The following is a 25,470-nucleotide window of genomic DNA, read 5'->3' as shown; positions in this document are numbered from 1 at the left end:
GTAAGTCCACGAGGCAGGGAGCAGACAGGCGTGGCAGCGTGTTCTGGCCGGGCTACACCCGAGCACGCGCAGCTGGGGTACCTTCCAGCCGTGTCTGTGTGCTCTTGGCCTTCTCCCTCCAGGAGACTGTGAGATGATCATTAGTCGGATCTAACTTTTTGTCTATCATGGCCTCTGGTGGACAGTGTAGGGGGCCAAGTTGCTTGACCAGGGCTCGCCTGTCCATGATTCAGTCCCCTGGGCTGCTCCTCCTACTAGCTTGAAGTTTCTTTGACGGAGGCTGTCTCGCTGCCAACATTCAAGCTCTAAGCCCTAAACATTTTATTTCCTACTTATCTCTTCGGTGTGTCACTTCCTCTGTTCTTACTCCACCCCCGCGCCATTCCTAAGCACACATAGGTGTCAGGCTCACAGGGACTTTTCCCTTTTCTTTGGAAATCAGCGGCCTTGGAAGCAATGACGATGCCTTCATCAAGGGCTTATGGAGGATGAGGATGAAGAGATAGGGGGAGAGCTGTGGCTGGCTCCCTCAGCGCCAGATGTTTCAGAGTGTCATGAACAGGTTTATCAGGGGCCACCCCAGCAGAAGAGACTCTTGAAAGTGTACAGTTGAGGGTACCACTGGGCTGCCTGGAGCTTGCCAGACAAAGTAGCCAGCAGTCAGGAAGGGGGGTACATGAGGGGAGAAGCCTGGGCTTCTCTTTACCCAGGCTAGGGCAGCTCTGCCACTGCCCCAGGGGCCCCCACACAATGCCACAGCTCAAAGCAACCAGTGGAAGCTCTGGTGGCAGGTCACAGGGGACACGGAGCGCTCCCAGTGGAATAGACACTTGCTCAGGAATTGGATTTGTCCCCTGATTGCAGTGTCTCTGCCAGTACTGCCACCCACAGCCTATGGAGTGTCTTCCAGGCTGTGGTGTCCTTGACCACATTGTCCCCAACAAGAAGCTCTTCCCAGCACAAAGAAGTAAGACCTGGGTTTCTCTGGTGGCGCAAGGGGTTAATTCTCAGCACTATGAAGCTATTCAGAGCCAAGGAGGTGACCCACTTGGCCCAGCAGACCTCTCCTGTCTCGCCTGCTGCTCCCCTCACCAGTGTATTTCAGTAGATCCGCCTGTTCTGCTCCCCACTCTGTCTCTGGTGAATCCTCTCACCCCCGCCCCCCCAACACCTCTGGCCTATACCCCAGCACTTGTAGGCATAAATAAATAAATCTTTAAAAAAAAAGAAGTAAAGGGCCTCTCCGGTGGTTCAGTGGTTGAGCGCTGGGTTGCGAAGCTGCCCGCAGCCTCTGCAGCGCCGGTTCGATCCCTGGCCACCGGAGGAGGGCCCACATGGCGCCCGCTGCTCCCCTCAGCAGTGTACTTCGGTCCGTCTGCCTGCTCTGCTCCCTGCTCTGGCTCTGGTGAATTCTCTCACCCTCCCACGCTTCTGACTATACTCAGTGCTTGTATAAATAAATGAATAAATCTTTAAAAAAAAGAGAGAGAAGTAAGACCTGTTAAAAATAGAAAACAAAACAAAACAAAACAAAACAAAAAACAGGCCCCCAAACAAAACAAAAAGACAGAAAAAAAACAGGCACAAGGCTGAGTCATTCATGCTGGGCCCCCACCTAGGCCTACACCTAATCTCATGGCAGCTTCAGTCTCTGCCAGGAGTGTAATCAGTTTCAGATCAGCATGATAAGGCCTCTGAGGGAAGTTGGTTTCCCTGAAATAATCTTTTCTTTCACCAAGTTCCTTATCCCATCCCCTTTCTGCCTGTAAATATCCCCCATTTTGTGTCACCCCTCCGAGTATCTTGAGTCATCAGTTGTTTAATAAAGCAAGTTATTTCTCTAAATTTGTGGATTTTGTTTCGTAACAAACTACTAAGTGCAGTGTGAATCATGGCAGGGAAATGGGACATTAGTGGGAAAGCGAGGGAAAACCAGATGACGTTTGGAGTTAGTCAATCATGTTGCACCAATGTTAATTTCTTACCTTTTATGAGAGCACCATGCTTGTGTAAACCTTAACATTAGGAGAAGCTGGGTGAAGGGTGTGTGGGAACTCTGTCCTTGCAACTCTTCTGTAAATCTGCATTTATTTCTAAACGAAACTACTTAACCAAAAAGAAGAAGAAGAAGAAGAAGAAGAAGAAGAAGAAGAAGAAGAAGAAGAAGAAGAAGAAGTAAGGCAAATTGCCCATGGCCCAGGATTTGCTGATCTTGCATGTGTCCATCTTCTGGGAGCTGGTGGCTGTGTAGTGACGGGCTACCCTGACAAGGCCCCGGTCTGGCGCCGGCTAGGAGACAGAACTTAGCAAAGATGAAGTGCTGTCCATGGATGCTGGCTGATCTCTGAACTGACCCCACCAACCAATGCTTTGCATTCATGCCTATAAACCTCAAGGATCTGTGGGATGGAGGTGGGGCTGCCCGGCTTAGGTGACATCGGTGACCCACTCTCAGAATAAACATCCTCATCCTCCCAGCTTGTTTAGGTCAAGGTTGGAGCATGCACGGAAGGAAGCTACCACCAGGGCACCAACTAATAAATCCTCTGACCTGGGAGCTGAGGTGCCCTCGGTCATTCGAGACTCTGACTGGTAGTAGGAAAACTGACAGAAAAGGGAGTCATCAGTGTTGGGCTAATGACTGACGTTGAGTCTGGGGGGGCAGGCTATGACTGTTCCCAAATCATCTGGATTTCCCTCGCTTTCCCACTAATGTCCTATTTCTCTGCCACGATTCACACTGCACTTACTAGTTTGTTACGAAACAAAATCCACAAATTTAGAGAAATAATTGGCTTTATTAAACAACTGGTAGTGTGTGGGAGGGGCCCAGAGAACACCTGGGGCTCCAGGCCCTGACTAATGGTGAACAGAAAAAGCCATGCTCTGGGCAGAGCTCTGCCAAGGGTTCACCTCCAGGAGTAAAGGTTAGAGTCACTGGGATGGACTGACGAGCCCTGTGGTGAGAGTGTGCCTGAAGGCACAAGGCCGTGCAGGTGGACCACGCAGCCATGGTCATGGACCAAGCTTCGAGAAGGTGGCTCCATCTGTTCTTCCTTTCTGGCTGCTAGAGCCATGTGAATATTTGCCCTTCCCTGTTTTAAAAAACAAGATATTATATTTAAATGTTTTCTTTCTTGTTTCTCCTCCTTCTCTTGATGGCATACATGGAGTGTGGCTAAATTCATTCTAGGCTGCAGAGTGGTGAGGTGGAGTCAGGGTGGAGCTGGGAAAGGTGTCCACTTGCTCCTGAAGGTCAAGGATTCCAGCAGTTGCCAACAGCAGCAGGTGGCCGTGCCCTTGGGCGCTGACCTGCTGGGGAGGGGAGGCTGGGAGTTTGCCGCTCTAGGTGTTCTATAGTCACTCTTAGGCTTGCCTCAGGCTAACCTTATCTTATCTTATCCCCTTATCTTATCTAGTAATCCCCAAGTCAGAAACATCTTCCTGCCTCTCCCTCTTCTCCCATCATTCAATGAGGCAGCAAGACCTGAAAACTTTATTTCGCAAAGAAACCTACTCCCTCCTTGTGCCTAGACTCATCACCACCATCACCACCGCCCTTATCCAGACTTCCTCAGCCCTGCCCTGATCTGAGATCAACCCCTTAATGGCCTCTCTGCTTTCACTCTTTCCCTTTTCCCCTTTCAATTTTATCAAAGCCTCCCCTGCCCCCAAACATTACCAATTCACTCTCAGCGGATAAGGTTGGTTATTAGAAGCAAGAGGCCTAGGATGCCTCCAAGCCCACCTCTCCAGCAGCTCACCCTCAGGGTCTAGGTCTCTGGACATTCCTATAAGGTCAGTCTATTAGTGTTTGCATTTGTACCCTGGTTCTCTCCTCTCCCAAACCCCCACCAGGCCTCTGTTGGTTTTTTTTTTTTTTAAAGATTTATTTATTTATTTATTTATACAAGCACTGGGTACAGTCAGAAGCGCGGGAGGGTGAGAGAATTCACCAGAGTCAGAGCAGAGAGCAGAGCAGGCAGAAGGACAAAGTACACTGCTGAGGGGAGCAGCGGGCGGCAGGAGAGGTCTGTGCGCCATGTGGGACCCTCGCCAGCTGCCAGAGATGGAACCGGCGCTGCAGAGGCTGCCTCCATTTACAACTTACCCCTTTAGCACTCAGCTCTGACTATCACCTCTTTCTAGAGGCCTTTCCTGTCCTCCTTCCCAGGACATAATGCACCCATTCTGCTGGACTAACCATCTTCCTAAGCCCTCCACCCCATCATATTCCACAGAGATTAGGCCCCAGAATCACCCTCCTCCACTGTGCCCTTCGCAGAGTCCAGCCTCCCTTCTGCTCACCACGGCCAGGAACTTCCTGGGCTTACTACTGGCCTACGCGTCCCTACACAGGTGCTTAACTGAGTCCATAGCAAGATCTCATCTCCCTCTCTGGCCTCATGTCTACTCCCCTGCCCCCACTGGGTCACCTTGACATTGTTCGTTGTCCTGGAGGTTGTGTGTTCTTACATCATCCTTGATTTTCTTTTCCCCATAGGGCCACTTACTATTTAACGGTGAACTCCTGCTTCCACGTCTACCTTGACAAGTTCCATTAAAATCAGAGCCCTGTGGGCCTCCCTGGTGGCGCAGTGGTTGAGCGCTGGGTTGCGAAGCTGCCCGTGGCCTCTGCGGCGCCGGTTCAATCCCCGGCTGCTCCCCGGCCACCGGAGGAGGGTCCCACATGGCGCGCAGACCTCTCCTGCCGCCTGCTGCTCCCCTCAGCAGTGTACTTCGGTCCTTCTGCCTGCTCTGCTCCCCGCTCTGGCTCTGGTGAATTCTCTCACCCTCCCGCGCTTCTGACTGTACCCAGTGCATGTATAAACAAAAAACAAAACAAACAAAACCAGCAAACAAATAAATAAAGCATGCCTCTATAAAAAAAAAAAATAAATAAAAAATAAATAAATAAAATCAGAGCCCTGTTAGTCTTGCCCATTTCTATCCTAGTGCCCGGCCCATAACTGACACGCAATAATAAATAAATCATGAGCTCGCTACTTTACTATCTTTTTGTCTTTCAGGACATCTGGGGTGATGGAAATGCTTGGCAGGAGGACTGCAGGATCAGATATGAGATGGGGAATAGGGCCTGCCCCAATTCTGATGGGAATGCTTGTCCCTAGGAAGACGGTGGAGGAGAAAGAGAAGGTTTCCTAGGGATCACCCTCTAGCACCCTCAGGGACTACAGGCTTTTCAGACCCCACCACCTGAGATGCCAACTGCTGAGCCAGGGACATTCTCCTCTGAGTGTTTTCAAGTGGGGTCAGCAGGGACCCAGAGGGTGGAAGAGATAGTGGGGGAGAAGAGCTGGGTGGGATCTGGGAATGAATTCACAGGCAATCAGGTAACTTTACTCATCCTGCAACTTAGAGAAGGTGGAAATCCATTGTTCCTAGGGTGTCCCTGACACTTGGTTCTGGGTAGGGAGTGGGGACAGTCAGGATGAGGGGCTCTGGCTGCATCAGCTTATCATACAACCGCCTTTCTCCTTGAAGGGATTCTTGTCCTCAGAGATCCCTTTGAGAAGAGGGTCGTTTCCTGCTTGGGCCTCCACATAATCCTTCATTTCCTTTCCCGTCTTGGAAATCTGAAAGAAAGTAAAATATGGTTCCAGCCCTTGCTTGCTGGATCTGTGACTTGGTCAGTCCCTAGAAAAGGATGTCTGGGCAGGTTGGGGACGGAGGCCTGGCAGGAGCAAGACTAAAGGGACTGGCAGGTGTGAGAGGGGCGTGAGCTCCTTGACCAGAACCACCAGGCCTGGTAACTTGGCCAGGCCAGCCTGGGGCGAGAGCTCCCTCCCTCTCTCTCCCAGGCATTCCCATGGGCCAAGCCGCAGCCCCTGCCACACCCTGCCTCATCTCAGAGTCACCTGCCGCTCCTTCCACTGCCCCATCCGGTGACCTCCTTCAGACCTGGACCCGGCTCCATGAGGAAGCTGAAGCGGGTGAGCAGAGGGAGCATGGGAGGTAACAGGAGGCTCACCAGAGCTCTTGGATTCTTCACTTCCTTCTTCAGCTGTTCCACCTCCATCTTCAGCAGCTCCTTCTCACTCAGATCTTGGGCCATGATGCACTGGAGAGACACGGTCCCCAGAAGGATCCCACAGCTGTTTGCAGATCCCCTGTGCTCCCCCAGCTCCCTCCTCTGCTCTCCCCACAGCTCAACTTCTACTTCTTCCCTTCCCTGCCATATTCCCCAGCAACCCCTCAAGTCCAGGCTGGTCCCTGCCTCCTCCCCTCCCCCAGTGGGTCTACACTCAGGAGCCAGCACTCCGGGCTGAGGGAGTTTCCATCTTTGTCCTTTGCTAAGGACCAGTCAGAACAAAATCAAGGCACAGAGAACGGAGAGGAAAGGGGTCTGTTTCTGTGAGGAGCATGTGGAAAGGAAAGTTATTACTCCACATAAGGACACGGATAGAAACTTTCTTTTTTGTCTCCAGGTGCTATCAAAGGCGTGCACACAAGTGGTTAAGAGAAGGGAATCTGGAACCTGCCAGAATCTTGCCCTGATCCCAGCTCTGCTGCTTCTGTTAGGGGGAAAGGATGTCCTGAGCTAATCCCATACAGGCTTTGTGGACCCCACCCCCACCCCAGGCCAAAGCCAAAGACACTGGGAACTCCAAATCCCATCCCCACCAAAGGGAAGGTGGCTGGGACCTGAGGGTGGAGTTGGGCAGCCAGGTTGGATATAAAAACCAAACACGTGGGCCTTGGGGGGCTCACTATCGCTCGCCTCCTGGCTTCACGGCTCCTGGCTTGCGGCAGCTCTCAGAGCGCCATTTTGGGATTCCTGATCGGAGGATCGGGTAGGACTCGTTTAAGACTTTGTCTCCCACTTTTCTCCCTGAGCTGTACATTTCCTCATTTGCCCTTCCCTTGTAAATAAACCTTTTATGAACCTTTCGCGTGTGCCTGCAGTAGAGCATTGATAACTCGTTTTAAGCGCGCGGGTGAGGACCCACAGTCAGGCACCCCGTTTTGTATCGGGGTTGCTCTACAACACTTCCTTGCTGTGTGGCCTTAGGCAAGTCACCCAACCTCTCTGAGTCTTACTATCCCCTTCTACCAAGTGGGTATGTTGTAGAGCAACCCCGATACAAAACGGGGTGCCTGACTGTGGGTCCTCACCCGCGCGCTTAAAAGGACTTATCAGTGCTCTACTGCAGGCACACGTGAAAGGTTCATAAAGGTTTATTTGCAAGGGAAGGGCAAATGAGGAAATGTACAGCTCAGGGAGAAAAGTGGGAGATAAAGTTTTAAACGAGTCCTACCGGATCCACCGATCAGGAATCCCAAATGGCGCTCTGAGAGCTGGCTGCAAGCCGGGAGCCGTGAAGCCAGGAGGCGAGCGATAGTGAGCCCCCCAAGGCCCACGTGTTTGGTTTTTATATCCAACCTGGCTGCCCAACTCCACCCTCAGGTCCCAGCCACCCTCCCTTTGGTGGTGATGGGATTTGTCTTTCCCAATGTCTTGATGGCTTTAGTCTGGAGTGGGGGTGGGGTCCACAAAGCCTGTATGGGATTAGCTCAGGACATCCTTTCCCCCTAACAGGTATAATAATAGCACCTGCCTTAAATAAATATACGTATTAGGAAAATAATAGATATAAAATATCTTAATGTGCCGCTCAGCACGTAAAGAACACTACAACATTTGCTGTTAGTGATGCAGATGCCGGGGGCAGCATCACCGACATCATCATCACTTCTCCCCCAGGGTCTTCAGGAAGGTCTGCCTGGGGCCTAACCTCAGTGATTCTAAGACTAGATCCCAGCGCAGCGCAAGCTGAGCCCCTCTCACCTGCACTTCAAGTCACTTGTCCCCGATCCAGACAAGATGGTGTGTGAGCCTCCCAGCTCCTCATCAGCTGAGAGGCTGGATAAAGCAGATGGTCTAGAAGCCCAAATCTCTGACGCCTAAGCCGATCACAGGCTCAGGGACCTAAGTCCATCCACTGGCCTGAGCCCAAGCCCCCATGGCCACCAGAGCAGATGCCCTGCCCCCACACCAGCCCCACCCTTTAGTGACCCCTCTGGCTTAGAGGTTCCTTTTTCCCAGTTCTCACCCTCCAGCCCTGCAGGGCAACTCCTCACCCTCCGCCCCCTTGCCTTTTCTCCCAAGCCCTCCCCTCCCCTACCTCTTTCTGAGGCTGCTCTGGCTGGTGAGGCAAGTTCCAAACCAAGTCTTAACTGACCTCACCCAAGAAGCCCTTGTGTCCCCCATGGACACCCCATGATTTTGTTGTAGAGCAACCCCGATACAAAACGGGGTGCCTGACTGTGGGTCCTCACCCGCGCGCTTAAAAGGACTTATTAATGCTTTACTGCAGGCACACGTGAAAGGTTAATAAAAGGTTTATTTACAAGGGAAGGGGAAATGAGGAAATATACAGCTCTGGGAGAAAAGCGGGAGACAAAGTTTTAAATGAGTCCTACCCGATACGCCGATCTGGAACCCCAAAATGGCGCTCTGAGAGCTGGCCGCCAGCCAGGAGCGGTGAAGCCGGGAGGCGAGCGATCGCGAGCCAGAGAGCCCAAGGCCCACGTGTTTGGTTTTTTATATCCAACCTGGCTGCCCAACTCCACCCTCAGGTCCCAGCCACCCTCCCCTTGGTGGTGATGGGATTTGTCTTCCCCAATGTCCTGATGGTTTTAGTCTGGAGTGGGGGTGGAGTCCACAAAGCCTGTATGGGATTAACTCAGGACATCACTTCCCCCTAACAATTTCACCTTTTAAGTTTCTTCTAGCTCAGTCTTCATTTTTTTTTAAAGTTTTATATATTTATTTTTTAAGTTTTTTTAATTTATTTTTATTTTTTTAGATTTATTTATTTATTTATTTATACAAGCACTGGGTACAGTCAGAAGCACGGGAGGGTGAGAGAATTCACCAGAGCCAGAGCAGAGAGCAGAGCAGGCAGACTGATGAAGTACACTGCTGAGGGGAGCAGCGGGTGGCAGGAGAGGTCTGCGCGCCATGTGGGACCCTCCTCCGGTGGTGGCCGGGTAGAAGCCGGGGATCGAACTGGCTCTGCAGAGGCTGCGGGGCAGCTTCACAACCCAGCCCTCAACCGCTGCGCCACATGGGGAGGCCCTTATATATTTATTTATGCATATAAGAGCAGGGGTGTAGGTCAGAGGTGAGAGGATTCACCAGAGACAGAGTGGGGAACAGAACAGGCAGATTGACCAAAGTACACTGCTGAGGGGAGCAGCAGGTGAGTCAGAAGAGGTCTGCTGCACCATGTGGGTAGCTCCCTGGCCGGGGATCGAACTCAGGCCTCAGTGGTGATAGCACTGAGATCCAAACCCTATGCCACCAGCTCAGTCCTCATTCACTCACTCAAGAAACATGTCCTTGCTGATGATGCTGTGCCAGCTAGCACTTGTCACCTCCAACACCCACGGCTATGCTTGTTTGCCTGCACGCCTCCCTCTGAGCTCTGGCTGTGGCCTCCCTCTTCAGTCCCAGCACAGGACACATCCTGATGATCCTCTTGGTCTTGCCCTAGGAACACTCCAGGGCGACGCTGTTTAACAAACACTGACTCCTCCTCAGCAGACTCCTGACTGATGACAGGGAGCCCTCTCCGGGAGCAGATGCCCCAGGGAGCAGTCCATGGCTTCCTACTTCTGGGAGGACAGACTGAGCAGTGGGAGGCAGGGGATGAAGCCCAGAGTCCATGCCAACTCCCCCTGCTCCAGGATCCACGCCCCACAAACAGCTGTGAGCTCTGGGAATTTGAGATCAAGACAGGACCTGGAGGTCTCCTCCTCCACAGCCCCTGTGAGTGCAGGAAAAGGGGCACTTACCTCCTGAGGCCTGCTCGGTGTCCGCGCTGCCTCTCCACCAGCCAGTTACTCTGGAATTTGAGCCTGGTGCTTCACAAAGCTAAGTCCTTCCTGTTGTCTAAGCTGAGGTCCGTCAGTTCCATCAGCCCTGCCTCTGGCAGGCACCAGCTTGTCATCCCATATAACCCTTTGGAGGCTGGGTAGCCCTTCTGGGGGGGGGGGGCTGGGGTGTAACTTCCCACTGTCCAGACTGACTCCTCTTGCTGCTGTCTGTGCTGTTTTCCATTGTCACTGTCCCTCCACCCTGCAGCCCCCTGGCATGCCCTGTCTCCATATCCTATCCACCCTCCACTCCCCCATCCTTTGGTGACTCATCCCTGCGCTTCCCAAGGAAGCCCCCACCCTCTGCCCTTTCCTCCTCTTCCATGAGTGGAAAATCCATCCCCCCCCCCAACCCCAGCAGGCCTGCCCCCTTCCTCCCCAGCCTCCAGCCCATCCCCCACTGAACAGTTTCCTCTCCAGGCCCAGGGAGCAATCACAGTCACAGGGCAGGACGGTGGCTTCCTCTGCTGGGAGGAATTGGGGGACTGGGCCCCCAAAGAGGCCCCTGGCTACCCCCTTCCTCTGGGCAGGGAACAGAGAGACTCAGGGAGCAGGGACCGACTTCCTCTTGTCCGGGAACAAGCATGCTTTTGCTTTGCAAGCGGGTCTGGGTCTCTCACGCAGAGGAAACCAAAAGCAGTGAGAGGGAGGGAAGGCCCCGCGACCAATCAAGGGCAAGGTGAGGCGCAAAACCAGCCGGCTCCCCGGGGGAGCCAGTCACAGGCTTGGGGCCATGGCGGAGCTGCAGCAGCTGCAGGAGTTTGAGATTCCCACCGGCCGGGAGGCGCTTCGGGAAAACCACAGCGCCCTGCTGCGGGTGGCCGACTACTGTGAGAACAACTATGTGGAGGTAGGCGGAGAGGCCCCAAGCCCTCCGGGACCTCGGGGGCCATCCTGACAGGTGCTTGTCTTGCGCCTGGGCTGACCATGCAGACCTGGCTCATCCCAGGCTCCCCCACAGGACCCCTGACCCCAAGCCACGCAGCCGCTGCAGCTGCTGGGCCCTTCTCTCTCCTGCAGCTGCCGGGCCCTTCTCTCTCCCAGGCGGGGCCTGTGTGCTGTCCTGCCATCCTTTCTGTTACCAGCCTCCCGCCAGGGCCACCCGCCCCTCGCTTCCCAGGCAAGTCCTGAGGCCCAGAGAGGTGTCCTCACACACACAGGCTGCGCTCCCTTTTCAGGCCCTAGGAGAGGCTTCAGAGGAACTTTCCAAACATGTTAGTAAACTTGAGATGGACAAGAAAAAAATGCTATCCCTGATACTTGAGGGAGAGCAGAGAGACGTCCGAGCAAGCTGGGCGAAGGGGCCAGGACTGATGTGGAGTAAGGGGATGGACGCGGTGACCGCCGGGGGCGCAGGGCAAGGAGAGGCCACTCAGAGCAGTTTTCTGCACTGTCTGAGGAGATTTCTAGACGGGGGGAGAGGGGAGAGGGAAACTTAGCAGCTGCTGAGCACGCCTGTCATTTCATCAGTCCTCATTCCCCTTCTGAGGCTAGTAGCGAGGTTCTTGGTTCTGAGCTGAGGAAATGGCAGCTGAGGCAGGCGACCTGGGCAAGGTCACACAGCCTGGAAAGCGTGGGTCAGCGAGGCCACCTGGCTTCTGCCCAAGCTCTCTCCTCTGCCCTGCTCTGCCGCCCGGACAGGCCCACTTACTTTGAGACAGTTGATGCATGCCTCTGCCCTCAGTTTCCTCTGTTCCCTTAAAAACTACAGGCTGACCCTGACACCCTTTGGGAAAAATTTTATTTTTCTAATTTATTCTAATCAAACTATAGGAAGAGGTATAGGAACCTCCCCAAACAGCAAGAGCATTAGGGGGGAAAAAAAAGACAATGAAAGGAGCAAGTGCTCCTGGGAAGATGGCAGATTAAAGAGAGTTAGAGGGCTGCCATGATTACTTTGGGCAGGTGTGTTGCCATATAACCTCCTTTAGAACTTGCCCGGGCCTGTGGCTTGAGCGCCACTCCACCTTCACTGAGCAGACTGAGGTTCTGAAAGGTTAATTCACTCTGCAAGTTCTCCAAACTAGTGGCAGAATCTGGACTTGATCCCACAACTCTTACTCCAGACCCCACTCGCTAAAGCTCTGGTCGGAAGTGCTACCTGGGTATAATTTCTGTCTGTAGATGTTGAGGGACCGGCTTGTTGAGGAGATGGCCGTGAAGCAGCTGGGCTGTGGCAGCACCGCAAGGCAGGCTCCTGGAGAGAAGCAGGCCTTCGACCCCTCAGCAACATCTGCACATCTCAGAGCACTTCCCAGTGGGTTGTCCTCTGCATACACAGCATGCACACAGAGTTTGGGGAAATCTGAGTCCAATTTCTAGCCCTGCTGCCTACCAATGACAGGACCTTGTTGAAGTTCCCCTTCATGGAGGTCACAGGGGTTAAATATGATAATGTATGTAGATTCTTTACGCAGGCAGCATAGGGCCTCCCTGGTGGTGCAAGGGGTTGAGACGCAGCACTATGAATCTATTGCCAGCCTTTGGAGTTCGATCCCTGACCAGGAAGCTGACCCACATGGTGTAGCAGACCTCTCCTGTCTTGCCCGCTGCTGCCCTCAGCAGTGTATCCTCAGTAGATCTGCCTGTTCTGCTCCCTGCTCCGTCTCTGGTGAATCCTGCATACAAGCCATCTCCTCTACAAGTGGGTCTTTCAACATCTCCAGACAGAAATTGTACTCAGGTCGGTAGCATTTCCGACCATAACTTTAGCAGGTGGGATCTGGAGTGAAAGTTAAGGGATCAAATCCAGATTCTGGCACTAGCGTAGAGACCTTGGAAAGTGAATTAACCTTTCAGAACCTCACCCTCCTGCCTCCTGCACCTCTGGCCTACAACCCAGCTCTTGTATGCATAAATAAATAAAATAGGGCCTCCACGGTGGCGCTGCGGTTGAGCGCTGGGTTGCGAAGCTGCCCGAAGCCTCTACAGCGCCGGTTCGATCCCCGGCAGCTCCCCGGCCACTGAAGGAGGGTCCCACAAGGCGCGCAGACCTCTCCTGCCGCCCGCTGCTCCCCTCAGCAGTGTACTTCGGTCCTTCTGCCTGTTCTGCTCCCAGCTCTCACTCTGGTGAATTCTCTCACCCTCCCGCGCTTCTGACTGTACCCAGTGCTTGCATAAATAAATAAATAAATCTTTTTTTTAAAAAAATAAATAAATAAAATAAATCTGTAAAAAAAATAAAGGGCAGGATAATTGGCAGTTATTGCCACTGTGACAGTGATTATTAGCATCACTTTTATTTATTTATTTATTTATTTATTTATTTATTTTTAAAGATTTATTTATACAAGAACTGGGGTACAGTCAGAGGCCGGGAAGGGTGAGAGGATTCACCAAAGACAGAGTGAGGAGCAGAACAGGCAGACTGACTGAAATACACTGCTGAGGGGAGCGGCAGGAGAGGCAGGAGAGGTCTGCCATGCCATGTGGGTTTCTCCCTGGCCGGCTGGCAATCAAACCCGCGCTGCAGAGGCTGCGGACAGATTCACAGTGTGGCGCTCAACCCGCTGCACCACCAGGAAGGCCCAGCATCACTTTTTAAAAGGATGAAAGGTCCATACAGCTAGTGAATGTCCAGGTGAAGCAGTTTTTGCAACCCCCCCTCCCCGCCCCGGCACTGGTTCAGGTCAGCATCCGGGGAATTCTTCTTCCTGCATACAGGATGCTCAGAGCTCTAGGGGAGACCTCAGAAGAACTTCTGAGACCTGCTCTGGGCAGCATATGTCTGTGTAGGGTTTGGAGAACTTCTGAGAACTGCCTAAACAGGGCGTAGGTCCCAAGTGCTCTATCCTTCCTTCATGCCACTCCCTCCACCCCAACCAGGTGTCAGGAAGCCCCTGGGGACTAGGGGAGGGCAGGCTGGGGTCACCTGCAGAGTTCTAGGTCAGGGTCCACTGAACTTCCAGATTTGCATGATGAATGAGCAGTGGTCACGAGAATGGGTCCCAGATCTCAGTCTCTTGGTCCTAGCTTTGGACCAAGACCAAAGCCAGAGGCCAGCAGGGATCCAGGCTCTGGCATCTAGGAGCTGGGTTCAGGCAGACATTTTCCTGTTGGTGCTGGCAATTCCACAAGCCTGTCCAGGAAGGGTCAGCACCAGAGAGACAGTTTAAGAAAGCTGGGTGGAGACCAGAGTAGTCGCTCCTCCAGCCTGGGTCCTCGTTTCCCCACTTAGTAGAGGAAGGCCTTGAACTAGAACAAGAGCTGCTATCCTTTCAGGTTTTAAGGTCCTGGATTGATTCCTTTGCCTTTTTAAGTCTTCTGGTTATATATGTTGATGAGATGTAAATTGCACGCAAATGAGCATGTCTTTCTGTTGGAACAGGAGGGTGTGGAGGAGGCCTGAGAAGAGAGCCATGGCAGAGGCTGCCGGAGGTTCCTGGCCTGCCCTTTGGCTCCAGCCTGGCTCAGGCCACAGGCGAAGCACCCTGCTCTGATAGGTCCTAGGTCTCCTAGGTCTCTGCTCTCTGACAAGCCTTGAGGAGCACTGGATGCCCTTGGCAAAGAGACCCTTGTCAGTCAGTCCACTGGCTTTGCCCAACTTGCCCCAGGCCTCCCCACCCCCTGCTCAGGAGAAAGGCAGAGGCTTGAAGGCCTGTGACGACCTGAGATGAGGAAGCTGCCTGGGGAACCAAACTACCCCAAAAGTTTTGCCCCACCCCCCACAGTCTGATCCGGGACTAAAAAAAACCTCTTCTATCTTCAGCCACTCCCTGCCCACCCCTCCATCACTGACTGGCAGTGTGATCCCAACCTGGCACAGTGCCTGGCATGTAGGAGGAAGATGCCCAGCAAGTGTTTGGGATTGTTTTCAATTCCTTAATTAAGTCACAAAAGCACTTTTTTTTTTTTTTTTAAATATATTGTCTCTGTATTGGGCACTATTCTAAGACACCATCAGAATAAAACAGACCCGCTCTCTGCCCTCACAGTGCTGGCATCTTAGTGAGTATGAGGATAGTGGGGGGGGGGGAATAGATAATAAACAAATAAATTGTTCCTGAAAGTGCTAAGTGCTATGAGGAAAAGAGAAAAGGTAAGTGTGACAGGGTACCTACAGAGGTCCTGAGGAGAGGTGTCTGAGAAGCGGAGACTTAATGACAGGATTCTAGAAAGAAGTCCAGCAAATGCAAAGGTCCTGAGGTAGAGACGCCCCTGGTTTCATCAGGAACAGAAACCTGAAGGCCAGTGTGGCTGGAGGGGAGTCTGTGTGCGGAGGATGAATGTGAAGAGAAAGGCAGGAGCCAGCTTTGTGGGGCATCCACGGGCCATGGTTACAAGTTTGGGTTTCATGCTCAGTCTGTGTATTGGGAAGCTGCTGGAGGACAAGAGTGAGTGAAGTCACACCCCTGTGGGCCTCAGTTTCTTTATTCATGGAATGGAGCAGATCACTGGTTCCCAAATACCAACATGCACTGGACTAGAGCTAAACAAGGAGCACAGGTGTTAACTGAGTTGCTTTTAAAAGTGCAGATTCGGGTCTCCCTGGTGGCGCAAGGTTTAAGACTCAACCTATGGAGCTATCCACAGCCACAACAGCACGAGTTTGATTCCTGGCCAGCCAGGGAGCAACCCACATGGTGCAGCAGACCTCTTCTGTGTCTCCCGCTGCTCCACTCAACAGTGTACTTTGGTCCATCTGCCTGTTCTGTTCCCCACTCTGTCTCTGGTGAATCCTCTCACCCCCAGTGCCTCTGGCCTGTACCCCAGCTCTTGTATGCATAAATAAATAAATCTTTAAAAGAAAAAAAAGTGCAGATTCAGGGCCTCCCTGGTGGCGCAAGGGGTTAAGAAACAACCTATGAAGCTATCTGCAGCCACTGCGGCATGAGTTCGATCCCTGGCCAGGGAGCTGCCCACAAGGTGCAGCAGACCTCTCTTGACTCGCCTGCTGCTCCCCTCAGCAGTGTACTTCAGTCAGTCAGTCTGCCTGTTCTGTTCCCCACTCTGTCTCTGGTGAATCCTCCCACTCACGCCCCGCAATTCTGGCTTGAACCCAGCTCTTGTATGCATAAATAAATAAATCTTAAAATAAAAAGATTCAGGTGATCCTCCCCCACGGATTCTGGTTAGAAGGTCTGGGATAGGGGCCTGAGCTTGGGTGGCTGTTTTTTTTTTTTTTTTAAGAGGCATGTATTTTTATTTATTATTTATTTGTTTGTTTGTTTTGTTTATACATGCACTGGGTACAGTCTGAAGCGCGGGAGGGTGAGAGAATTCACCAGAGCCAGAGCGGGGAGCAGAACAGGCAGAAGGACCGAAGTACACTGCTGAGGGGAGCAGCGGGCGGCAGGAGAGGTCTGCGCGCCATGTGGGACCCTTCTCTGGTGGCCGGGGAGCAGCTGGGGATCAAAACGGCGCTGCAGAGGCCGCAGGCAGCTTCGCAACCCAGCACTCAACCGCTGTGCCACCGGGGAGGCCTGGGTGGCTGGTTTTTAAGTTTGAGAATATCTCCTCCAGCCAGTGTTGCCTCTGCTGTGTTTTCTCCCTACTATTTTCTCTGTCATCTCTATTTTCCTCCCTACCTTTCACCCTCTACCCTCCCACCCCCCACAAGGTCCTCAGGAGAGTAGTAGGGTCAATTCTCAGCTTGACTATTTGAGTTGGGGTGTTTTCCCATTAGACATCTAAGGGTTGCTGCTTTCTCCCAACTCAGTCCCCACCTCCCCTACCCCTCTCCCATTCCACCCTACCCAGCTCACTGACTCAGGCCAGGGCTGTCTGTATTTCAGGCCACAGACAAGCGGAAGGCACTGGAGGAGACCATGGCCTTTACCACCCAGGCCCTGGCCAGCGTGGCCTACCAGGTGAACAACCTGGCCGGGCACACTCTGCGCATGTTGGACCTGCAGGCAGCTGGCTTGCGGCAGGTGGAGGCCCGGGTGAGCACGCTGGGCCAGGTAAGTGGTGTGGGAAGTCTCCTTGCATCAGCCACCAACGCCTCAGGCCACCTGGGCATTTTCTCCCAAAGAAGTGCTTTTCCACCTTCTGCCTGGCTCCAGGGCAGAAGGTTGGCACATCCCCAAATTTGTGAACCCCTTTTTCTCCATGCCGGTTAGTGCAGGGCATTGCTGCCCCCTCGAAACAGGGGTTTCCTGAAGGCAGAGCTCTCTCTTTTTCTGCCCCCCTGTGTCAGTGGCTGCGGGCTACACCGGCAAGAGGCAGAGGGACCCCATGTAAACACAGGCAGTGGCTCGATGATGTCCTGGACCCGGAGGGCTTGATGGCAGGTCCTCTGCAACCCTGGAAGCGAGGCCGCCACGCCGTGCGCCCCTCCTGTCAGCACACACACCCTCCGGCTTCCTTCCTGGATCCTTGGCCGAGGAATTGCCCCTGAGCCTCATGCAGGGAGCCAGTTACGCATTCCGCCGGGCCTGCGCATCACCCACATGTTCAGCGTGGGGTGTGCCTTTTCCTCTACCCTCGCAGGCCAGAGTCCCCACCCTCTCAGTGCTGTAGGTTTTGCCACGGAACCCTCCAAAAGAAAGTCAGTTCACTTATTTGTCCCCCAAAAGGGAGAGCTGATCCGGTCATGACTCCCAGGCATGGCCGTGTTATCCCCTCTGCTCCGGGGCCAGCCCCGTCCTTCGGTCTCTTCCCAGCATCCCCAGGGACGTTGGGTTTTCTCCTTTCCCTTTGTTCCTGCTCAGCTAATAATAACCCTCATTCTCTTCCACCAGGAAGTTGGTCCAAAGTGGTTCCATCCTCCCCTGCTACCCTTTCCAAATGCTGTGAGGCCTTGGGGACAAAACTCCCTCACAGATTCTCTAGCCTCCTCCTCCCTTAAAGGAAAGGGCGCAGTACAGAGGCCGCCCCCACCGTCACCTCAAACCCCGTTTGCAGATAGTGAACATGCATATGGAGAAAGTGGCCCGAAGGGAGATCGGCACCTTGGCCACCGTCCAGCGGCTGCCTGTGGGTCAGAAAGTCATCGCCCCCGAGAGCCTGCCTCCCCTTACGCCCTACTGCAGGAGACCCCTCAACTTCGGCTGCCTGGATGACATTGGCCATGGGATCAAGGTAGAGAGAGGAAACCCTCCTTTTTCTCCACAGCCCACCACGCTCTTCTGTCTCATGGCTCTCTCCTCACCAGGCTCCCAGTTCTCCTGGTCCCAGCAAACAAACCCCTTTCTTTCCTCATTCCCGGAAGTGATCTCCAAGGGGCCCTCCCCAACTCCCCAGGTCTGTCGTCTCCTCCTTCTCTTTAAAAATCCTTCATGGCCCTTTCTTCGTAGCTGACCTTTATCCTATACTCAGATTATCTGCTGAGAGTGACATCTGAGCACACCCCACGGTGCAGGCTGTGGGAAGGGAAAGGGGGGGGGGCAGGTGTCAGGGTGTACATGAGAATGGCTTCCCGGCCACATAAGAACGGCAACTTCCTCTGTCTGGAGGTTTGAGGTCACTGCACTGAGCAGTCACCCCAGAGCAGCTGCTGGGTGGGGAGGGGAAGGGATAAGTCACTCAAAGAGGGCTTGAAGAGAGGGAAGCAGGGCTGACATTTCTTTCTTTCTTTTTTTTTTTTTAAGATTTATTTATTTATGCATACAAGAACTGGGGTACACGCCAGAGGTACAGGGGGTGAAAGAGTTCACAGAGATAGAGTGGGGAACACAGCAGGAGGATCAACTGCAATACACTGCTGAGGGGAGCAGCGGGCGAGACAGGAGAGGTCTGCTGCATCACCTCCCTGGCCCGGAATCGAACTCATGCTGCAGAGGCTGTGGATAGCTTCACAGTGCTGTGCTTAACCCCTTGAGCCACCAGGGAGGCCCCCAACTAAAATTCTTTATGCTTCAGCTCAAGTCCCTAGTGAAGTGGAGCAAACCAAGGGTCTCATCCCCCCTGCGCCAGTCTTGGGGAAGCCCCGGCAGTGACAGAGGTGCTCTCTTGCATGTGGGATTGCACCGTGTCCTTCCAGCACCCTCCTCTAAATGTTCTGCCCCTCTCTGCATGCAGTCAGCCCCACCGGCCTGTGAGAGCCACACGGGGGAGGTTATCAGTGCACGGGGCCTCTCCTTTCCTACCCCTTCCTCAGTCCGCCGGGGGTCGGGGTCTAATTGGGGTCTAACCACCAGCCGGGGTCCCAGCTCCCTGGGCGCCCAGAGGCTGTGGGGGAGGGGCTCCACTCAGCCGCAGAAACTAAGCAGAGGAAGTGGCCGGCAGCCCGCGTCTGGGCCCCGGAGGCTTCCGCGGGGGCCTGCTGCACACGAGGGGCCCGGGGCCCGGCCGGTGCAGCAGCGGGTGCTGTGGTGGTTGGGCTGGACGTGGAAGTGGGAACTTGCTGTGCCCGCGCTCTCCCAGACCTCTCTCGTCCTCCCTCCCCCACGTCCTCTCTAACCTGTGGGGGTTGGGGGTCCCCTATAGCTGTCACCCCCAGGCCTCTGTCCCCCGCAGGATCTGAGCACGCAGCTGTCACGGACCGGCACTCTGTCTCGCAAGAGCATCAAAGCACCTGCCACACCCGCCTCCGCCACGCTGGGGTGAGGCTTCGCTGCCACCCACACCTCCCCGGTGCGCCCCACGCCTGGCGCCGAACTTCCTCGCCAGCCAGCGGCCCCTCCGCCCCACCCCTGCTTGCCAGAGGCTTCCTCCCCCTCACGACCTCCCTGCACCCTCAGGAGAGCGACCCGAATCCCCGAGCCGGTGCAGATCCCGGTGGTGCCCGACGGCAAACTCTCCGCTGCCTCCTCGGTCTCTTCACTGACTTCGGCCGGGTGAGCCCCACGAGAGCAAGTTTGGGGGAGTGGGGTGGGAGGAGCGTTCGAGAGGACTTGGGGCCGCAGGGGCGCGGCCTTTTGGGGGGCCCCTGAGAGGGTACGGCGCCCTCGGACCTGAGCCCTGCTCTCTCGCTGGTCTGCAGCAGCGCTGAAGGCGTCGGTGGGGTCTCGCAGACCAAGGCGGCGGCCGCACCCCCACCCCCCCCTCTCCCCAGTTCCATGGCTCCACCCCCTCCACCCGCCCCACCCGCCCCTGCCGTCTCTGACGTCTTCCTGCCGCCCCCTCCGCCGGAGGACCTGTCCCTGCCCCCGCCCGGTAAGGAGCCCCGGCCTCTCCCTCTGGCTGGACACACTGTGGCTTTCTCACCGCCATCGTCCAAATCCAGCCCACCTCAGCGAACGCTTCCTCCAGCCAAGTGGGGGTAATGGGAGTGGGAAGGTGGGGGAAGTGAGCTGACAGTTTAGGGACAGTTTTACACTAGGCCGCTGTGTGAAGCTTCTTGCCATTTTCTTATTTAAACTTGACCTGGGGCTCTGCACACTCCCATTTACCAGATGAAGCCGCAGAGGTGAGAGGCAAGTGACTCACCCAAGGGCACCCCGCTAATTTTCAGTCTCACTATTCTACACTGTTCAACATCCCCGTGTTTATTGAGCACCTACTATGTGCTGGAGACATGGTGAGAGGCCATGGGTGAGGGCGGGAGGAAAATCCATTCCAAGTGAGTGGGGTGCTGATCATGAACGGGAATGTGTCCTGGGGTGAGGGCAGGGGGTTCCCTGCGCCACTGGCAGCCTTTCTGCTTTCCCTCCCAGACCTGGAGCTGCCCCCACCTCTGGACCTGGCCCCGCTCCCACTCACAGATATGGATGAACTGGGGCTGCTGCCTCCGCCCCCACCAGGCTTCGAGACCGAAGAGCCCAGTTGGGTTCCTGCTTCCTACTTAGAGAAAGGTACCGACTCGGTTCCCTGTCCCCACCCCGTCCTTCTACCACAGAGGTATTCTGGCCTGTTGTCCCCTTCTCACAGCTGTCGGCAACCCTCCTCCCCCATTTGTCTGACTGTTTGCGTAAATGTTCACCCAGGAGTCCACTTAGAATCAAGCTGGCAAGAGAGGCAATTGGCTAATACTGACAACTGAGGTTGGAAGCCCCCCGCCCCACACACGTACACTCCTTGCCTCCTCTTCCTAGAGGTGCCCTAGAATCTGCTGTGAACCCTTGCTTTCCACAGTGGGGCAGGACGCGGAGCTCACAGCACCCTCTCCTCTTGCCCTGCAGTGGTGACACTTTACCCGTACACCCGCCAGAAGGACAACGAGCTCTCCTTCTCTGAGGGGACTGTCATCTGCATCACCCGCCGCTACTCCGATGGCTGGTGCGAGGGCGTCAGCTCCGAGGGGACTGGATTCTTCCCCGGGAACTATGTGGAGCCCAGCTGCTGACAGCCCAAGGCTCTGTGGGCCACGACCCAGGCTCCACCCTGAGTGAGCCTGTTGAGCTCCAGGCCAAAGTCAACTCCAAAGTCAGGGCTGCCACAGGCCTGCTCGCCTCTCTGGGCTCTGAGCTGTGTCTGTGCCTTTCCCCATTGTGGCGGGAAGTCCTGGCGCTAGAGAGGAGATACCCAGAGGCCCGAAGCAGAAAGGAAAGAACTGGAAGCCAAGGAGTTGGGTGGTTTTGTCCATAAAAGACCCCCATCCACGCAGGATGGAGTCTCCAGCTGCAGGTGCCAACTTTGAATAAAACTCTGCTGACCTCATGATTGCCCTGCAGGGCTGAGGAGTCAGGAGGGACTGAAAGCATCCCAGTTTTAAGGTTCCTGACAATCCCTGGGCGCCCTCTGCCTGCCTCAGCAGCAGTGTCGCTCCCAGATCCCCACTAAGTGCCCTCCACACTTGACCCGGATGCCCCTCTTCAGCTACTGAGCGCACCTTGTTCTCCCTGTTGCTGAGTGTTGTTCAGCCTTGGTTCACTCAAGCTGGGCGCTCCTCCAAGAATGGGGATCAGCTCCCTTACTTAAGTGGGGCTGAGAGCAGAGATCACCTCACCCCTTAGACTGCGGCGCAAGAGATATCATTCACTTTTCCCCACTTTGCCTCCTTTATAGCTCTAAAACACCAAAGAGGGAGGAGGGGCTTGGGTTTTGCTGGCTCTGCTTTAAAACATCATGGCTTTCAGTTCCATACGGGAGGGGAGTACGCGCGCAGGGGAGGGGGCAACCGGCGGGGGCGACTTTGGTAAGGTCCCTGGTCACTTGCTGCATAGACGAGGCTGGGGTGCGAGGCGGGCCAGCCCCAAGCCGGACCGTGTGCTCCCTCGTCCCACCACCAGGAGGCGACTATTCCCTCTGGCTCTCGGTCCTCGGGGGGCGCTGGCGGGTGGGCGGCGGGGTCGGTGAAGCAAGATCTAGGCCCGGGGCCATCTTTCTCCACGGGTAGTCGGGTTTGGCCAAGAGGATCTCAGAACCTGGGTCCTCTAAAGAGGAAACTAGGGGCTGCGCGAGAGGGTTCACAGCCCGAGGCAGCCATGAAAGCGGTGGGAGATGTTTGCTCTCCGCTGCCAAGGACCTGCGCCCTCCCAGCTCGGGGCACGAGGCTTTGGAAGCACTGCTGCCGGGCTCGGTGCGCGCGCCACCGGCTTGGGCCTGCATTCAACTGTTGCTGCAGAACCGGGGGAGGCAGCCGAACCGGGTTAACTGCATAGATAGGGTCGGCTCCGAACTCCCTCCCCAGCCCCTAAATGGACGAGCCTGGAAGTCTAGAAATTCGCGGAGGGAGGGACATACAAAAGGGAAGAGGGAGTAATAAAAGTAGGTTCGTCTTTCCCGCTCGCCCCATCCCTCACCCCCTTCCACCCGGTCGCCCGGGCGCTCCCGGCAGGCCGCGGTCCTCAGCACGTCTTCAGCACCTGTTGGAGATGGAGGCGCACGTCGGCGGCGGTTTCCCAGGGCACCACGCTGGCGCGGAAGGAGCTGGGCTCGGTCTTCTGGGCCTCCTGGATAAGGCGGTGCATGGGGTAGCCGCGGCGCGGGAAGGCCACGTCGCCGCCGGCCAGCAGCCCCATGGGGCAGAAGTCGTTGGCGCCATCGCCCACGTAGAAGAGGCGCTCGAAGTGCACGCCGTCGTGGGCCCGCTCGCGCAGGTAGTCGCTCAGCACCTTGTGCTTGCACATGTTGGCGGGGCAGCGCGGGCAGCTGTGCGTGTGGAAGGGCCGCAGCGCGAGCAGCCCCCGCGCGTCGGGCCCCGACGGGTTGCTGAGGATGCGGCGGAACAGGCCGTGGTGGCCGGCGGCGCGCAGCGCGCTCTCCACGCCGAAGGTGTTGGCATCCGAGATGAGAATCACCTCGAAGCAGGAGCCCTGCTTGGCCACAAACTGCAGCAGGTCGCCCATGCCCGGCGTCAGGGGGATGGCCTCGTAGATGGAGCGGAGGTCCCGCGGCCGCACGCCCTGCTCGCCCAGGTACTTGAAGACGCGCTGCATGTACTCGTTGTAGAAGCCCTCGCGGTAGGTGGCGCGCAGGCTGTCGGGCAGGCGCTGGCCCGGGGCAGCGCGCACGATGGAGTCGTCGCTGTTCTCGTCCACGATAGTCTCATCAAAGTCGAAGGTCAGGAGGAAGCGCGGCGCGCCCTGCGCCGCCATCCCGCCGTCCTGGGAGCAGGGGGGAGAGGAGCAGGAGGAGGGAGCAAGCGAGAGGCGGCGCGGCGGGGGCCGGCCGAGGAGAGGCTGGTTAGCGGGCCACGGCCAGAGGCGCTGGCGCGTCCAAGACCTGAGGAGGACCCAAGGCTGGTTAAGCTGTGTGGAGCACCCGCCGCCGCCCCCACCCCCCCCACCCGCCCCCCTGGCACCTCTCGGTTAACTGCGCTGGGTTTATCCTCAGAGGACCGTCCTCCTCCCGAACCCAGAAGGGTTCTTCGCACCTGTTTCTGTTTCTTTCGGAAGTTTAAAAGGGTCAGCTTAAAAGAGGGAAGAGCAGCTTCCAAGGGGTCACCCCTTTGGGGAGACTTCTGGACTAGATGGCTGTGGAGCATTGCAGCGACCCCTGCTTAGATGTGGATACAGGGTGGGTGGCGGGGACTCTCCAGGGCCGTCTGCCCTAACAGCCCGTGGAGGGAGATGCCCATTCACCCCACTAGAGGAACCATGGCTGCGGGACTGTGGTGGGCAATAAGGTGCCAGGCTTTTGGCCACCTGTTGGCATCATCCCAGCCATGTAGATAATGAGTGCCAGGTCCTGAGTCCTGGGGCAGGAGCTAAGATCCAGGCCTGGAGAGTTCAGTGCCTGGAGAGTTTGCACAGAGAACCGGGTTTTGGTTTGTGGAATAACCAGCCAGGTGGACTGACCCGGGCAGACTCTCTGGGAGCTTCTTCCAGACAGATGGCTCTGGAAAGCGGTCCAGGGGTGGAACACAGCTTCTCTGGGGAGTTTTAGGGCCCTGTGCTGACAGCTCATCACTAATCACTTGCCAATTCCCTGGGAGGAAGGTGTCAGATGGGGTTTCTGCCAGAGTCCGAAGCAAGCGGGCAGCAGGAGAAGCAGTGGGGCTTGGGGAGGTAGGAGCCTCCCGCAACAGGCCACGACATACCTGGGAGACAGGTAAGGGAGAGGAGAGAGAGCAGCCGTGGCTGAAACGGCAGAGGAGGGAGCAGGAGTGGAGATGTGGGGTGGGGGAGGAGAGGGCTAGGAGGAAGTCATGCAGGGGGAGCTTGGAGACAGGCTGGACAGGAAGACAGAGTGGGGCCTGGTGGCTCCCGACGTGGTCAGACTTTGGACCAGAGTCACGTTGACGGGGGACACGGAGAGGATGGGGACAACAGGCAAGTGTGAGGGAACAAGAAAGGCAAGCAATTGGAGACAGCAGAAGCCTCAGCAGTCTCTCCCTGCGCCTCTGCCTGCCAGCTGCTCTACAAGCCCGCAGAGTGAGCAGGCCAGGCTCGGCTTCACACCCCCCGCACTGCCTTTCTCCCTCGCAGGCCTCCCGTTCCTCTTTCTGGCTTCTTTCTGACTCCCTCTCTAACAGGTCTGTAGTGCCATGGCCTGGCACGCCTTGTGAAATGGAAGTTCAAGCTCCTGATTCAGAGCTGGGATTTGAATGGAGCTCTCTGCTTCCCTAACAGAGCTGTTCCTTTGACCGCATCCCCAGGGTCACCCTCTGGTCTCACCACCATCTACCTGGGACTCTCAGGGGCCCAGGATCCCTGGAGTTGAAATTGTAAAACTTCAGGTCCCCATGTCCGGGGCAGAAGCTTCCAGGGATTGGTAGAGGCCGGGTAAGGGTGAGGCCAGCCTGAAAGGGGCAGGATGGGGCTCTTCCTACCATGATGGAAAAGTGGGGCTTGAGGTCTCATCCAAAGTGACCCTTACAGGGACCCACTTACCCTAGACAGGCACCGGAGGCCAGCAACTGGAAAACACCCGTTCATTGTCGGCACATCACCCTGGCCACTACTTGCGGGGACTCTGTTGGCATCCAGCCGTCGTCCAGAGTTCCTGACAACCACAGAAGGTCCATTTGAGGGTGTACGGTCAGCTGACTTTATTACCACCGTTAATGTCCACCTGGCCCTATCCCTCTGCTGAGCCCCAGGGGTTCAGTAAAAACAGCCCCTTGAAGGGGCACGGCACTTACAGAAACCAATGTCCTTGTTAGGCGCCCTCTTAACAATGCCCCAGGATGTTTGAGGTTACAGATGACATTACTGGAGACCCAGACAGCTTAACCCATTGGCTCAAAGTTCACCCACTGTAGGTGACAGAGTCAGATCTCAGAACCAGTATGAGACTGGTGCTTTTCTCTCCAGTATGATCAGCGCCCCTTTCACGTGTTGGCACGACAGTTTATTAACC

General features: G+C 55.5%; 3 protein-coding genes across 4 annotated transcripts; 1 reads left to right on the top strand and 2 right to left on the bottom strand.

Annotated features, from left to right (window-relative positions):
- Positions 1-4,367: 4,367 nt before the first annotated feature.
- Positions 4,368-9,921, bottom strand: GNGT2 (G protein subunit gamma transducin 2). Its single transcript, XM_084239107.1, has 3 exons — positions 9,823-9,921; positions 5,993-6,082; positions 4,368-5,597 (listed from the first exon to the last, which is right to left on the bottom strand). The coding sequence occupies exons 2-3, from the start codon at positions 6,074-6,076 to the stop codon at positions 5,472-5,474; spliced, it is 210 nt and encodes a 69-aa protein (XP_084095233.1). The 5' UTR covers positions 6,077-6,082; positions 9,823-9,921; the 3' UTR covers positions 4,368-5,471.
- Positions 9,922-10,636: 715 nt separating this feature from the next.
- On the top strand, positions 10,637-21,351 carry ABI3 (ABI family member 3; the record flags this gene model as incomplete). Of its 2 annotated transcripts, none has more annotated exons than XM_084239106.1 (8): positions 10,637-10,753; positions 16,638-16,787; positions 17,749-17,925; positions 19,303-19,388; positions 19,527-19,622; positions 19,769-19,941; positions 20,442-20,579; positions 20,907-21,351. In XM_084239106.1, the coding sequence occupies 8 exons, from the start codon at positions 10,637-10,639 to the stop codon at positions 21,068-21,070; spliced, it is 1,101 nt and encodes a 366-aa protein (XP_084095232.1). In that variant the 3' UTR covers positions 21,071-21,351. The 2 variants fall into 2 exon arrangements, with proteins under 2 accessions (XP_084095232.1, XP_084095231.1); XM_084239105.1 differs by having other exon boundaries at positions 16,638-16,805.
- Positions 21,352-22,514: 1,163 nt separating this feature from the next.
- Positions 22,515-25,085, bottom strand: PHOSPHO1 (phosphoethanolamine/phosphocholine phosphatase 1; the record flags this gene model as incomplete). Its single annotated transcript, XM_084237721.1, has 2 exons — positions 25,002-25,085; positions 22,515-23,273 (listed from the first exon to the last, which is right to left on the bottom strand). Exons 1-2 carry the CDS (start codon positions 25,044-25,046, stop codon positions 22,515-22,517), a joined length of 804 nt encoding a protein of 267 aa, XP_084093847.1. The 5' UTR covers positions 25,047-25,085.
- Between the last annotated feature and the right edge of the window lie 385 nt (positions 25,086-25,470).

Source organism: Talpa europaea (assembly GCF_964194135.1).
Source record: "Talpa europaea genome assembly, chromosome: 7".
NCBI lineage: Eukaryota > Metazoa > Chordata > Mammalia > Eulipotyphla > Talpidae > Talpa > Talpa europaea.
The sequence above is the reverse complement of the archived record's forward strand: the minus strand, read 5'-3'. Positions and strand labels throughout refer to the sequence as shown.

Bases quoted from the DNA above. Each gene is read 5' to 3' on its own strand.
- GNGT2 (XM_084239107.1), bottom strand. From the start codon at position 6,076: ATGGCCCAAGATCTGAGTGAGAAGGAGCTGCTGAAGATGGAGGTGGAA. The intron at 5,598-5,992 runs GTGAGCCTCCTG...ACTTTCTTTCAG, and splicing joins TGAAGAATCCAAGAGCTCTG to ATTTCCAAGACGGGAAAGGA.